General features: G+C 37.3%; 1 protein-coding gene across 10 annotated transcripts in view; it reads left to right on the top strand.

The window, feature by feature from the left end:
• plppr2b (phospholipid phosphatase related 2b) overlaps positions 1-14,130 on the top strand; it is a 52,965-nt gene that overhangs the window by 14,428 nt on the left and 24,407 nt on the right. For 8 of the 10 annotated variants that reach the window (XM_051898029.1, XM_051898024.1, XM_051898023.1 and 5 more), the window contains one exon: positions 12,069-12,257. In XM_051898029.1, the coding sequence (XP_051753989.1) occupies positions 12,069-12,257 (189 nt within the window). Of the gene's footprint in view, positions 1-11,659; positions 12,258-14,130 lie in introns of those variants that run through there. The other 2 variants (XM_051898032.1, XM_051898033.1) reach the window with 2 other exon arrangements.

The following is a 14,130-nucleotide window of genomic DNA, read 5'->3' as shown; positions in this document are numbered from 1 at the left end:
CTCTGTTTATGTCTGCAAAGTAAGAACATTGAAACATGGTAGATAAAGAATTGATTGGTTTCTTCTTATTAAACTGGATTAACTTTTTTAAGTTAATACTTAAAAACTTTCCATTTAGAAACTGACTTCACTTTTGATCCAGTCTCCATGGCAACTAAAACACCTGTTTTATGTCATTCCATATGTATAAAATGCCCCTCATATAGACCTTAATCAAACTGCTCTGTGTTGAATGCTTTATATTCTAATGCAGATAACTTATAAATTATATAATATACCTAATACAATATTAAGTTGAACAAATTTTAAGAAGGTCACTGTACAAGTACATGACTGTCAGTCAGAAATGATTATTTTTAATGGTGTTGCAATATAAGCATCATAATATGTAAAAGCCATTAATATGGTACTTTATAAAGCGGATAGTTCCGGCCCTTGATTCTGATTGGTTGAGCCGTGTTCAAAGCGGTTGTACGGTTTTCCCGTGCCCTGCTGACACTGACAGCGCTAGTCATAGCATTTGCGTCTTGTTCCGTGTTCACAACAAGTTTCAATATAAAAGTTTTTGCGACCGAGTGACTCACTCATCTAATGGCGTAATAAATGTAACTTCTGTTGCTGTTCACTGTCAGGGACTATTTTTTTTAAAAGGAAGCCTTTTAATGATTTTACTTCATGAAAGTTGCATTGATACATATTTTTTGGCTTTAATATTTGTATTGTGTGGTAACCGTTTTATTGAAGTAATAAGACCCGTGAAGCCGTGGTTTACAGTGAATTTATAACAGCTAAGGGGGTTTTAGGCACTCCACTCTGCGTCGTGCCTAATAACGCCCCTTAGCTGTTATAAATTTACTGTAAACCACGGCTTCTTGTGTAACGGTATGTGACCACAGGCAGAAGAAAGCAGGAGAAGCAGGTTTCCAACGAACTCAAAAGGTTTAATAAGAACTCAAAGGGTAGGTAACACATCAAAAACATAACAGTGACAGGACAAAGAGTGAACAAACAAAGGAGTACTTATACAGGAAATAATGAGGGAACTAATGAGATAATAAACAAGACACACCTAAAACGAGGACACTAATCAAATTAGAAACCATGACAACTAACTAAAGGTGGGAAAACTAAACAAAGGAGGACATGTGACAAACAGAACATGGTGAAAAACAGACAGACATGTGACATTACTCCCCCCTCCCGGAAGGTGCGACCTCGCGCCATAAAGAGTCCAACCAGGGAGGCCATCATTGGACTCTGGTCACGGGCTGAAGCAGACACTGGAGCAGGTTCAGGGGCTGGCGAAGACATTGGAGCGAACTCAGGGGCTGGAGAAGACACTGGACTCTGGTCAGGGATGGTTCTTGCCTCTGATTAGAAGTTGATCAGCCAGAAGTCCTCCATTAGCTCTGGAGAGGACTTAGGCATGGCGGCCATTTTGGCCGAGGGCTCAGGCGTGGCGGCGGCCATCTTGGGACGAGGCTCAGGGATGTCGGCCATCTTGCGACGAGGCTCAGGGATGTCGGCCATCTTGCGACGAGGCTCAGGGATGTCGGCCATCTTGCGACGAGGCTCTAGGATGGCGGCCATCTTGCAATGAGGCTTTGTGCTAGGTTTGTGCTAGTCAATTTACTGGTTATTTGTCCCATTATTTACCACCCCAAAAAAAGCATGTTTTAAAGGGGTCATATAATGACACTTTTACAAGATGTAAAATAAGTCTCTGATGTCCCCAGAGCGTGTATGTGAAGTTTTAGCTCAAAATACCCCACAGATCATTTTTTATAACATTGTCACTTTTTGAGGGTGAGCAAAAACGCTCCGTTTTTGTGCGTGTCCCTTTAAATGCAAATGAGCTGCTGTTCCCAAGAAGAGGGCGGAGTGTCAAGAGCTCGTGTTTTACAGTCTATGGTTACCGATTACCTCACGCACACTCACTAAAAATGTCAGAAACTGTTCAGCCTTTAATGTTCAAACCAAAGTCGGACAATGATGGAGAGACTCAATAAGAAGTGACATGTAGAATGCAACAGGGCATTTCTGAATGGTTAGTTGATGAATTTATGTAGCTGATGTGGAGTTAACTATCTTAAATTCACAGAGCCAGAGAATGTATGCTGCATGAAGATAGAACAGGTATAGTTTAGCTTAATTACGGTTATAATTTGTCATGTTGTCATCTTGCTTTTATGACATGCTATTGCATTTGTGTTATGTACTGTATTGTAATAACATGGCCTCACCCCTTTGTTGTGTGTTCTTGGGGGCAGGGTTTATGTAAATTTTAGGGTTAGTGATGCCACTAACCCAGGAAGAAGCTCGTTGTAGTCTCTACCAGCTGTTTGTTGTAGTCCTTTCTTTAAAAGAAAATATATCCCTTTGCTTTGAACTTTGAACGTTGTAACTTTGCAGATGTTGTTTATGCTCAAGCAGCAACATTACACACAAACTAAAGTTAAAAAAGTGAAATCACAATCAACCACCCCTTTAAACCAGACGCTAATTTGCGCTGCTCTTGGTAGATTGCATTTGTCTTTATGGAAATGATCCAGCTGTGTCGGTGGTCTTTAATTTGTGCGTCAATGGTAGATCACGCTCAGAACTTTCCACTCCCATTGGCGCTTTTTGGAATTGCGCTAATGCTGATTTTCCCTGTTTAGTAGCCCTAAATCTGGCCCTTAGTATTTACGGTTTCTGTTGTTGTTTCTTTGATACACACTCCACAACCCACTCAAAACAGTCTTGCCACCCACCGGTTAAAAAACACTGCTCAAAATCACAAATCTTCCCTTTGGGATTTGAACCTGCATCCTTTGGATTATTAGCCCATCTCCTCATCTCATGAGCTGCCACCAGTATTCTTGTAATCTGTTAGGCATGTTTTGTTAGGGATCCATTTTTGAAGTCCCACTAATGTCCCCCAGAGGAGAAAACTCATTCCCGTGTTGACGTTCAACGAGTGTGTTGCTGGAGATTAGATAAGACCACAGATAAGAGACTAATTCTGAACTTCCACAGAACAGCAGAGGTGGGCGGAACACATGGAAGTGTTCGCCAAGAGGAAAGATTGTTACTTTGATCACAATTTGTCTTAGTTCTTTGCACCCCAGTCACAAAAGCAAGTCGAAAGAGAATTAGATGAAGAATGCAATGTGTTGTGTAAAAATGTAATGGTAAATAAGTCCTAACTTAAAAAAAGAATCCATTGGAAAAATTCACCCAAGTAGAGAAACAGAAGCGCTCCGAAGAACTGAATACAGTGCTCATACAATGTTAACAGAAGAAAATGTTAATAGAAAAGAATAAAATATAAAAGGAATATCATGGCATGAATAATGATTTTGGCTTGCTGAGGAAAAAAAAGATCTGGTAGAATTTGAGCAGTTTGCACACAAAAAAAAAAAAAAAAATCTGGTGTTTCTTTTCATTTGCTCATCCTAAAGTAGGTCTACTTTTTGTAATGGTAAAACCTTCACTAATGTATTCTCTTGCATATACAGAAATACTTGGGCAATTGTTCAATTTTTTTTTCACTGAATAATTTGGTAGATGTGCCTCTATGAATTCTCAGTTTAGCATTCATTTGGTAACTTGCTGAAGCAAACAACAATAATACCATACAAAAGAGTTCTGTTCAAAGTTGTTTTCCTCTGGGGTTTACAGACCCAGTTTGTTATTCATCTCAGATCAGTTATTTTAACAACGTGTGGGCATCATTGAACGTCCTACATGAGCTTCAGTGAGCCAGTTTTATGAACTCACTCCTTCAGTAGTTCTGCTACTTTATTATGTTTTCATCTACAGAAAAACGGGTTACGATCAACAAGTGGCGAAATGTAAAACCCAAATGTCATGCAGCCTACACTACATACAGCAAAATGTCATTTCATTACAGAATACAACAGTGCAATATACTGTAGGATTATATATGGTTTAGCTATTGTAAAAAGCATTGGACTAATGCATACTACAGAAAAGATGCAGCTAACCTCTCAGCTAGTGGCTTTTTGGGTTTCTGGAAAAGGAAGAATAAGATTAATAGGAATGATTCACTTCTGACCATTTTTATGTGTCCTTCTATTAATAAAACACTTAATCCAGCACATAACTTTGCATGCTTGCCATCTGTTCACAACGGCAGTTTCGCATGTGGAGCTAAATCACTTTTTTTAATACACTCACTCGGCATAAAAGCATCTGACAAATTCTTTGCAAATACTTACACAATAGACACTGTGTGTGTGTGTGTGTGTGTGTGATTCAACAAATTAGTAGACCAAAGACAACATCATGTTTTTTGTCAGGTAACTGTTCCCTACATTAGACCTGGATAATTAAAGAAAGCCTCTAATGAAACATAAATTATCAAGATATCAGTGACAGATGAGTCTTGACTAAAAAACTAAAAATCTTTGAACTAAATTTTGTGAACTGCCTTTGAAATATAAGTATGTGAACAGCAGAGGGCACAATTATCCCACTGGTCTGGGTGGGAAGCTCACAGGCAAATTTCTTATTTAGGTCTGTGAGATTATTAAACTCTAATATTGCTATAATTTTTTCATCAGTTGTTTCAAGATACAAGATTTATACTGTATTTTGTCAGGGAGGCTTGTTTACTTTTAAATGGCTCACAATTAGAGAGATAGAAAATGGATTTGAAATCACCTAAACAAACAAAATTGCTTAATTTCTGCATCTGGTGGTTTACAAAGCTGAATGCAACGTGGTTTAAAGTCAGTCAAGTCAAGTCACCTTTATTTATATAGCGCTTTTTACCATGCAGATTGTGCCAAAGCAGCTTTACAGTGATAACTGGTATATAATTTTGGCTGCACATCAGCTCTTAAAGAAAATGGTGTCAGTATCCATCTTAAGTAAATTCAGTACTGGAGTAAACAGTGATTGTCATCATCCAGCTCAGTTCAGTTCGCATACAATGGTGTCAATGCAGGCAGATCAAAACACTTGAATTTCAAATGTCAAGTGGGATATCAAATGTTAAAGGGGTGGTTGATTATGATTTCACTTTTTTTTTTTTTTTAATGTTGCTGTTTGTGCATAAACAACATCTGCAAAGTTACAATGCTCATAGTTCAATGCAATGGGAGATATTTTCTTTTAAAGAACTAGCTGTTTAAGGACTACAACAAATGGCTGGTAGAACTACAATGAGCTTTTCCCAGGTTAGTGACATCATTAACCCTAAAATTTACATAAACCCACCCCCAAGAACATGCAACAAAGGGGGTGAGGCCATGTTGGGCTGCTTTAGGGGCCGTTCACATATCGCGTCTAAAAACGTGTGGAAAGCGTGGTCGCACCGCTTTTTCCTTCTTTCCAAAGCGCTTGCACTCCCGTGGCGTCTGTCGTTGCTATGCAACCATGAACTGCGCTCTCCACGAGAAGTAGGAAGTTTCAGCAAAGGATAAATTGATTTCTAGCCCTTGCATTAGCTTTACTACTAGATATATTTATGGAGATGAGATATAAAAACCACCCTGTACAGCTATGATCAGCTGTTCGACTGAGATTTCGATGTTTTGTTACGGAAAAGCTGAAGCTGATTGGTTGGTTCTTGTCACATGACCTGCAGTGCACTTGCAGCATTCTGAAAAGTTGAGAATTTTTCATGTCGATGCGCCTGGAAAACACACCGCATGCATGTCACAACCACATCACTTCCATTATGAGCGCGCCTGCCACACGTTATGTGAACGGCCCCTTAGAGAAGAGGAAGAGTTGTTGTAGTAGAGTGTTCTTGCCATGCCGTCTTTTTACGCCAGACTGCTTCACAAACAAGGGTCAATTCAATGCTGGATTTGCACAAAAGATTAACATGACGGCACATGCTAGTCAATGAGTTGAATCAACTCCACAGCAACTACATAAATTTATCCACTAACCATTCAGAAACGTAGAGGTTGCATTCTAAAAGTTGTAACTAAGAGTCTCTCCATCAGTGTCCGACTCCGGTTTGAACAATGTAAGGCTGAACACCGTTACTGACAATCGTCATTCTCCAGCTTTGTTGTTGTTGAGCAACCAAAGCGCGTGCTGTTTAAGCTCCACCCTCTTTTGGAAAGGGGGCCGGGAGCAGCAGCTCATTTGCATTTAAAGGGGGACACACAAAATTGGCATGTTTTTGCTTACACCCAAATAAGGGCAAATTTGACAAGCTATAATAAATGATCTGTGGGGTATTTTGAGCTGAAACTTCACAGACACATTCTGGGAACACCAGAGACTTATAGTACATCTTGTAAAAGGGGCATAATAGGTCCCCTTTAAGGTAGTTTATCTGCTTCTCCAACCTGGCGAAGCTGGTTTTGCTATTGTCGGTCAGCTGGTCCCATCTAATATCAACATAACTGGTTTGGCCAGGCTGGGGGACTGATTAACCACCCTAGACTGGTTTAAGCTGTTTTTTCAACAGGGCAATTTTTTTAAGCTGTTTTTTCAACCTCTTTCCTGTGTGTAAGTGCTAACGGTAATAGCTAAAGTTAGCCAAAGACATTTTCTTTCTTTCTGTCACCATCCTGTCAGTTTTCTCCATGTTTTTGACAGAGTAGCAGAGTTAGCATGACGGCTGAATTTTTATTTGCTGGCACAGCAGTTAAAAAATTCAGAAAGAGTAAAAAACTGACTAAGCAATGGACTCGCTCTGAGAAATGAGGCCACAAAAGTGGACCGCTCTTTAAAAGTCCCATGTATAATAAGACACATCTGTGACATTTCTCGCAACAAATAAACTGAGATTTGCATTTATGGCATTCACAGCACTCACCCAAGATATATGTCAAAACTGTGGTCTTGTTTCTTGGTTACATTTATAATTATTTCATTTGAAAGTGTTTGGTTCATTTGACTTTGTGTCCATCTGTCCTGTTTTCCTGCTGTTTATGTCAGTGTGTGACCTTTCTTCTTCAGCATTGCTAAACAAGGGCACATGCCTTCTGCTCTCAATTAGCAGGTCTGTTGAAAATGAGATAATGAACTTAATTCTGTCACTCCTGTCATGCATTTATTTTCCACACTTATTCATCTTGACAAAGAACCTCAAGGATTAGCCTGCACTGATTACATTATATAACAAGCATTCACATTATAGTTAAACATGCAGGCTACTGTCTTTATTATTAGGGATTGTTGTTAAATGAAATACAAAGTCGAGTTCATTGCCTTTCAACCGTAGGTGCACATGAGGCAATGGAATTGCATTTCTCTTAAGTCCCTGTGATAATTTTACATAAAACTAATTTGAGCTTTAAGACAGTAATTATAGTACACATGGGACATTATATAACACAATAGAATGCGCAAAAGTGTTTATACTAAGTTTGAGGTTGGTAATATTTTAAATGTTTTTATAAGTTTTTGTGGTTATGCAAGGCTGTGTTTATTTGATCAAAATACAGTAATATTGTGAAATATTATTACAATTTAAAATAAAATAACTGTTTTCTATTTTAATATATGTAATTTATTCCTGTGATAGCAAAGCTGAATTTTCAGCATCATTACTCCAGTCTTCAGTGTCACATGATCCTTCAGAAATCATCCTAATATGCTGATTTGCTGCTTAAGAAACATTTCTTATCAATTTTTAAAACAGTTGTATTGCTTGATAATTTTGTGGAAACCCTGATACATTTTATTTTTAGGATACCTAAAAATAAAGGATTACTTACTAGGATTACTTTGATGAATCGAAAGTTCAAAAGAACAGCATTTATTTGAAATAGAAATCTTTTGTAACAATGTTAAATATCTGTACTGTCTTTTCTGATCAATGTAATGTATTAGTATGACAGTATGAACAGTACCTGTAAGTATTGTGTAAAAAAAAAATGTTTATCATTAAAAAAATATAATTATTATATTATTATTTAAAAATGAATATATAATGTGGAGAATAACCAAACATATGAATACAACTTAATATTTATTATTAAAGTTTGTAGTTGGAATCTTCAGATTATTGTGAGTTGTTATCAGTTTATATTTCTAAATGCCAGTTTTATTACAAACCAGTTTAGAGAGGATTTCTCTGGGTTATGTTTGGATGAGGGTTATTATCTTCAAGCAAATTGTTAATTCCACACTAAAACTGAATTAGAATGTTTGTGTTTACAATACTGTAATCAACACAGGATTTGAGGCATGAATTTATTATTCTGAGCCTTTTAGCTGTAACCTACTTTGGAAAATATTACTTTGCCTTTGCATTTTAACCCTGTAACATACAGTAGGACTGTGTGAATGTGGAAAGAATCAAATTGGGTTTTATCTTATCTTTCCAACCAGGTTATATTTAAAAAATAATTATCACCGGAAAGTGATTTCAAGGGGGCCCACAGCAACAAACCTGCTTAAAGACTGCATTCAAAGTATCAGTTTTTGAGATTGACAGCCACATTCACTTACAGGTGTGAGTCTCGAAACGTCCCGTTCACACAGCAACTTACAATAGCATCTCAAAAACTGTCTGTATGAACAGGAATCAAGCCCGTGTTCTCTTAACGCTAACAACTGGACTTGTCGTGTGATATGACTTTTCAGTTTTATGGATGTCACCATCATTGATATTACTTTGGTCAGTGCCGCTATGGTTACTGGTAACAGAATACGAGATTGACTCCCGTTGCACATTCATACAGACAGTATTCGAGACGCTACTGTAAGTTGCTGTGTGAACGGGACATTTCGAGACTTACACCATTAGGTAAATGCGGTTGTCAATCCCAAAAACTGACAGTGTGAACGTAGCTTAGGTGTCCAGTCCAATTCCATTCAAACAGTGTGAGTTAGGTTATAGAATGTGGTTTTGAGTCCTGAAAACTTACGGGTGTGGGTTCAGTTATAGAATGTGGTTGTCACTTCCATAAATAACTGAACTGTGTGTGAATGTAACCGTTTTAAGGACTCAAATACAGGACTGACAACCGTATTCTGCTGCTGTGTGAACATGATCTTAACATGAGTCTTTTTCACCCACAGTATTGTTTTTTGTTTAAAAGTGAATCATTGTAATAATTTACACTTAAATGAAATAAATGATACTGTTGAATGATATCCATTATAACATAAGTGAAATCAGTTTCTGGTTTGGTGTTTATGAAAGGCTACCTCGTGGAGCTATTGGATGACAAAAAAAAAATGTTAGGAAATGCTGTGAGGGCTTATAAAGCAGACTAAAGCTGGGTGCAGAACTCTGTTGATCGCTTTTAGATGAGTGAGAGCGGAAAACTCATGTTCGTGTTCATGTGGGATAGGAGCTAGAAATAACATGAAAGCAGGCACAGTGGGGGAGACAGAAGAAGTCAGCAGAAAAGATCATAGTAGAGTAAATCAAGAATGAAGCAATAACTAGGCAACGGTTTATACAACAGCTTCATGGAATTGCTTATCATAAACCGAACCAGAAATGGATGATAGAATTTAGCAATTATTATCTCTGTCACTGACTCCAAAGAGACCAGAAGTTTATTTAGGCTTTGGAAAAAACACACTAACCACTATACTTGTAGAACATCTCAAGATCTGAGATGTCCCTGAGGAAGTTCCTGAGTCTATGCTGGAAGTTGAACTTCTTCTAGCCTTTCTTGTACAATTTAACTGTAGTTTGTCCATGGGTCATTATTTGCTATTCATAATGACTGAATATAATTTCAAAAGTTTACATTGAACAAAAGCTATAAATACCATAGAAATACATTGAGAGACCACCATAGATGGATGCATTACCTCCAATATTGTGATTAGAGGTCAACAGCTGAGTTTTACAATTGGCAATTCATACATTAGAGGGGTTTTGGAGTTGAATGTTACAGGGTCAGTATTCTTTCTTTGTGCCGAGAGCAGAATATTTTGTCTATAAAAATGGATCCCTGTGATGTTTCCCACAACATTGAACTACTGAGCTTGAGAAGCTGATATGTGTAAATGAAATACTGATAAATACAGTAAGAGAAACTTACCGCTGTTCAAAAGTGATAACGACGGAACTTGCGACCATAGTTCGCTTTGGAAAAACCCCAGATTGGCTGATGAAAACAATTCTGATGAAAAACAAACTTTTAACAATACAGTTGCTTTATTTTATTAAAATTCTTTTGTCTTGCACAGTAAATAGTGTTAAAGCAACTGTATGTAGTTTTGTGTATGTTTTGCGTGTTCGGAACCTCTACAGTTAAGTGAATGGAATTCACTGTCACATTGTCGTAATTACCGTGAAAGCTGTACACGTGCATATGTTGAAAAACTAAATGATTTCAGAAGCCAGGAAGAACCATGTTGACTGATAAGGTGAGCAATATTACAACCATAACAAAAAGAATAACATATGAATAACAGAAATGTTTAGTTGATAAATCTGAACATCAGATATGAGGCTATGCTGAACTATAAGCTGTTAATCTTTCATAGAACTGTCACGTTCTGAGTTTGCTTTTGATCTGTATCCCTGTTCTGTTCATGTATGAGTTTTTCTTTGGTCACATGTTCTCCTTTGTTCTCAGTTTCCCGTCACTTGTTTGTATCCTTGGTTACTCATTTGATTAGTGTTTGAGCTCAGCTGTGTCTTATTAATTAGTCTCATTAGATCTTCTGTTCACCTTGTATATAAGCCCTCAGTTTCTGTCTATTCCTTGTCTAGCTTTGTTTATGTTACATGGTGTTGTGAGTTACTTTCCTGGTGATTTTCCTTGTTCCTTGTTCATAGTACTCCGTTAAATGTTCTTGAAGATATCTCCTTCGTTGTGCGTTTAAATACTGCAACACCAACCGTGACAAGAACATTTCTGGTAGCACTGGCACAAGATGGTTATGGATCCAATATGTCATCGCTGATTCACACACCTGCACCTACACATGCATGCAAATACTTTCCATGAATACACTTGTCTCAGGATTTTTTCAAGCATTAGAACCACAAAACATCATGTTTTTCTGTAGTAAGAACTAGATTAGATTCAGCTCTGTTACCTAAGTTATTGTAAAAAATTAAATAAATAAATAAAAAAAATCAAATAAATATTTTTCTTTAATCTATTGGAAATACGAGCTTGTCAAATGTAAACCAACAATTGGTCCCAAACTAGCAAACCGCAATAGTTTAGGCTAAATATGGAACCCTGTTTCCTATTCTGCCATCATATTTTTAGGTAACACTTTATTTTACAGTGTCCTTGTTGCACATTTTACATGCAACTAACCCTAAACCACACCCTAATCCTAAGCCTATAGTACATGTAGTTTAATTATTATTAGTACTTAAATGCAAAATTACACTGTAACACGGACACTTTAAAATAACGTGTAACCTATTTTTGGTACATTTTTTATTTTGGTAATTATGTAATGTATATTGCTAGAAAATACAAAAAATTGCAATGAAGCGTGTCATTTCATTTGTTGAAAAGAAAAAATATATATATTTTTAGAGTTTCAGACACTATTTATTTATACCCTATTGACTGAAAGTGCCATTCCATAAATTATTGTAATAAATGTCATGCTATTTATCTTTGCTGCCCAAAAATCTAAAGAACTGGATGCCTTACTTGTAGCAATGTACCCATTTCCTCTCCCGCTGTGAGCACAGATGCACACGCCCCCCTTCCTCTCTCTCTCTCTCTCTCTCTCTCTCTCTCTCTCTACCATCTCCAGTCATCCTCCCTCTCTTTCTCTCTCTATAACATTGCCATCTCTTTTCCTCCTCCCCTATTTTTCTTCTCTTCCTTGATCATTCTCATCTGCTTATTTCCTTTTCCATAAAATGCCTCTCTTTATTTGTGTCTTCCATGGCTCTTTTTTATTTCTATAGATAGGCACAGCTGAAGGGATTCTAGCCATTCTCTTAGTATCCTTTCATGCTGCCTTCACTCATTCACACCACAAAATCTTCTGTCACTTCTCTCACGGGGGAGAATTGTCAGTTTTTCTTCTTCTTATTCCTTCACTCAGCCGAAGATTCCGACTGCAGCTTGTGTTTTATTCCAGAACCCCACCATCCACGTATTAGAAAGGATTTTCTATTCTAAACTGGAATCATGTTCTATTTCCAGCTGGTGATCATGGCAGGAACGGTTCTCCTGGCATACTACTTTGAGTATACGGACACATTCCCGGTGCACGTTCAAGGATTCTTCTGCTTCGATAAATCCTTCTCCAAGCCGTATCCAGGACCTGAAGATGACAGCAAAGCTCCCCCGGTGCTGGTGTATTCGTTGGTCACCGCCATCCCCACTGTCACCGTAAGAGTTTTACTGCCATTCATAAACTCACACTTCTCTGAGGTGCCACACGTGTGTGTGCGTCAGTGTGTCTGCATGTGGGATCGTTAATGACTGTGTGAATGTGAGTGTCTCAACGTGATCTTATGCATTGGATATTTCACTAACTTCAACTTTGTTTGCAACAATCTAAATAATGAAAATGGAAAAAAAATTCTTAGGAGAAACATAAATATACATAATGAGGCAACTGTCATTGTGTCTGTAAGTACAGTAAGTACAGTAGCTATAAAATATGCGTATAGAATCTATTGAGTTCAATTGCTTTTTAATCTAATTGCAATGTAAGAGAAACAATTGTGATATAAATGGGAATTATAATTTATTGCGTTGGTTAAAGTAAATGATTTACCTAAGATTTAAAAATAATAAAATCACCCCAGACTATCCTAACTGGTTCAGCTGATTTAAGAAGCTGCATTTAGCTTGTTTTGGGCACTTTCATGCTGGTTTTGGTTGGTCATCTTCCATGGTCACACCGGTCAGGCTGGTTTACCTGCAAAAAAACAGCTTCTTGTGTCAGTTACAGACCAGAATTATTCATCTAAAACTAGTTGAGACCATTTTGGAATGGTCTGAACTGGTTTAAGCTTTTTTTCATCAGGTTAAAAAAGGGTAAATCCAACAGAGCCTATATTGCTTACATTTACTGTTGTTCAGTGAGTTTTGCAGACGAAATCCAGTCTTTTCAATTGGAATCCATGTGATCAGGAATTTCCCTTTAGGGTGAAATGTTCCGCATTGGTTTCAAGTTGGTCATACAAATTTGGCATGTTGACCAACGGAAAGCGGCTTGGTTTGAAAGTGACTTCTGTGTGAGCAGTTCTTGATGCATCTTTACACTTGATAATGGACCTTTTTCCCTACAAAATTTTGCTAATGTGACTGCATTGTCACTTTTGCTCACAAAGGCTGCATTTATTTGATCACAAATACAGTAAAAAATAGTAATGTTATAAAATATTATTACAATTTAAAATAATTTTCTATTTTAATATATTTTAAAATGTAATTTATTCCTGTGATGCAAAGCTGGATTTTCAGCATCATTACTCCAGTCTTCAGTGTCACATGATCCTTCAGAAATCATTCTAATATGCTGATTTGCTGCTCATGAAACATTTCTTATCATCATTGTTAAAAACAGCACTACTTAATATTCTTGTGAAAACTGATAATTTTTTCTTTCAGGATTCTTTGATGAACAGGAAAAGAACAACAGATATATGAAATAGAATTTTTTGTAACAATGTATTAAAGTTTTTACTGTCACTTTTGATATATGTAATGCATCCTTGCTGAATAAAAGTGAGTATTTCTATTTAAAAGATCTAATGGACCTCAAACCTTTAAATGGTAGTCCATGTACTTACGTAGAGCATGCTTTGGGCCTCTTGGTTGGATGTCAGGGTTGAGATGTCATGTCATTATTATTTAGGTCAGACCAAACAAAAGTGACATTAACAAGGTCAGATATCTACAGTGTGGTGCAGTGTAATGAAAGGAAGCTAGATGAGGTCAACACAAGAGTCTCGATTCAGCTAGCCAGGAAAAATACAGATTTCCCAGTGGTGTCAAATGATTCATTATCAGAGGAAGGGTGAATTAATGTCTGTCTCTCACCCAACATCACAGAAACAGATGGTGAGATACCACAACATCAAACATCAGAGGCGCTTTCTTCACTTTTGAGTATTTATACACACACTGCACACACACACATACACGTTCCTCATCTGTGCAAATGAGAGCAGAAGGTGGAAAAAAGCTCTTTTCTTCCTTCACATGGAGATGACAGCAGTGTGCACAGGGACACCTGAGGCTCCCTGTGCAT

This window comes from Ctenopharyngodon idella, chromosome 6 (assembly GCF_019924925.1).
Source record: "Ctenopharyngodon idella isolate HZGC_01 chromosome 6, HZGC01, whole genome shotgun sequence".
In the NCBI taxonomy this organism is placed as follows: domain Eukaryota; kingdom Metazoa; phylum Chordata; class Actinopteri; order Cypriniformes; family Xenocyprididae; genus Ctenopharyngodon; species Ctenopharyngodon idella.
The sequence above is the reverse complement of the archived record's forward strand: the minus strand, read 5'-3'. Positions and strand labels throughout refer to the sequence as shown.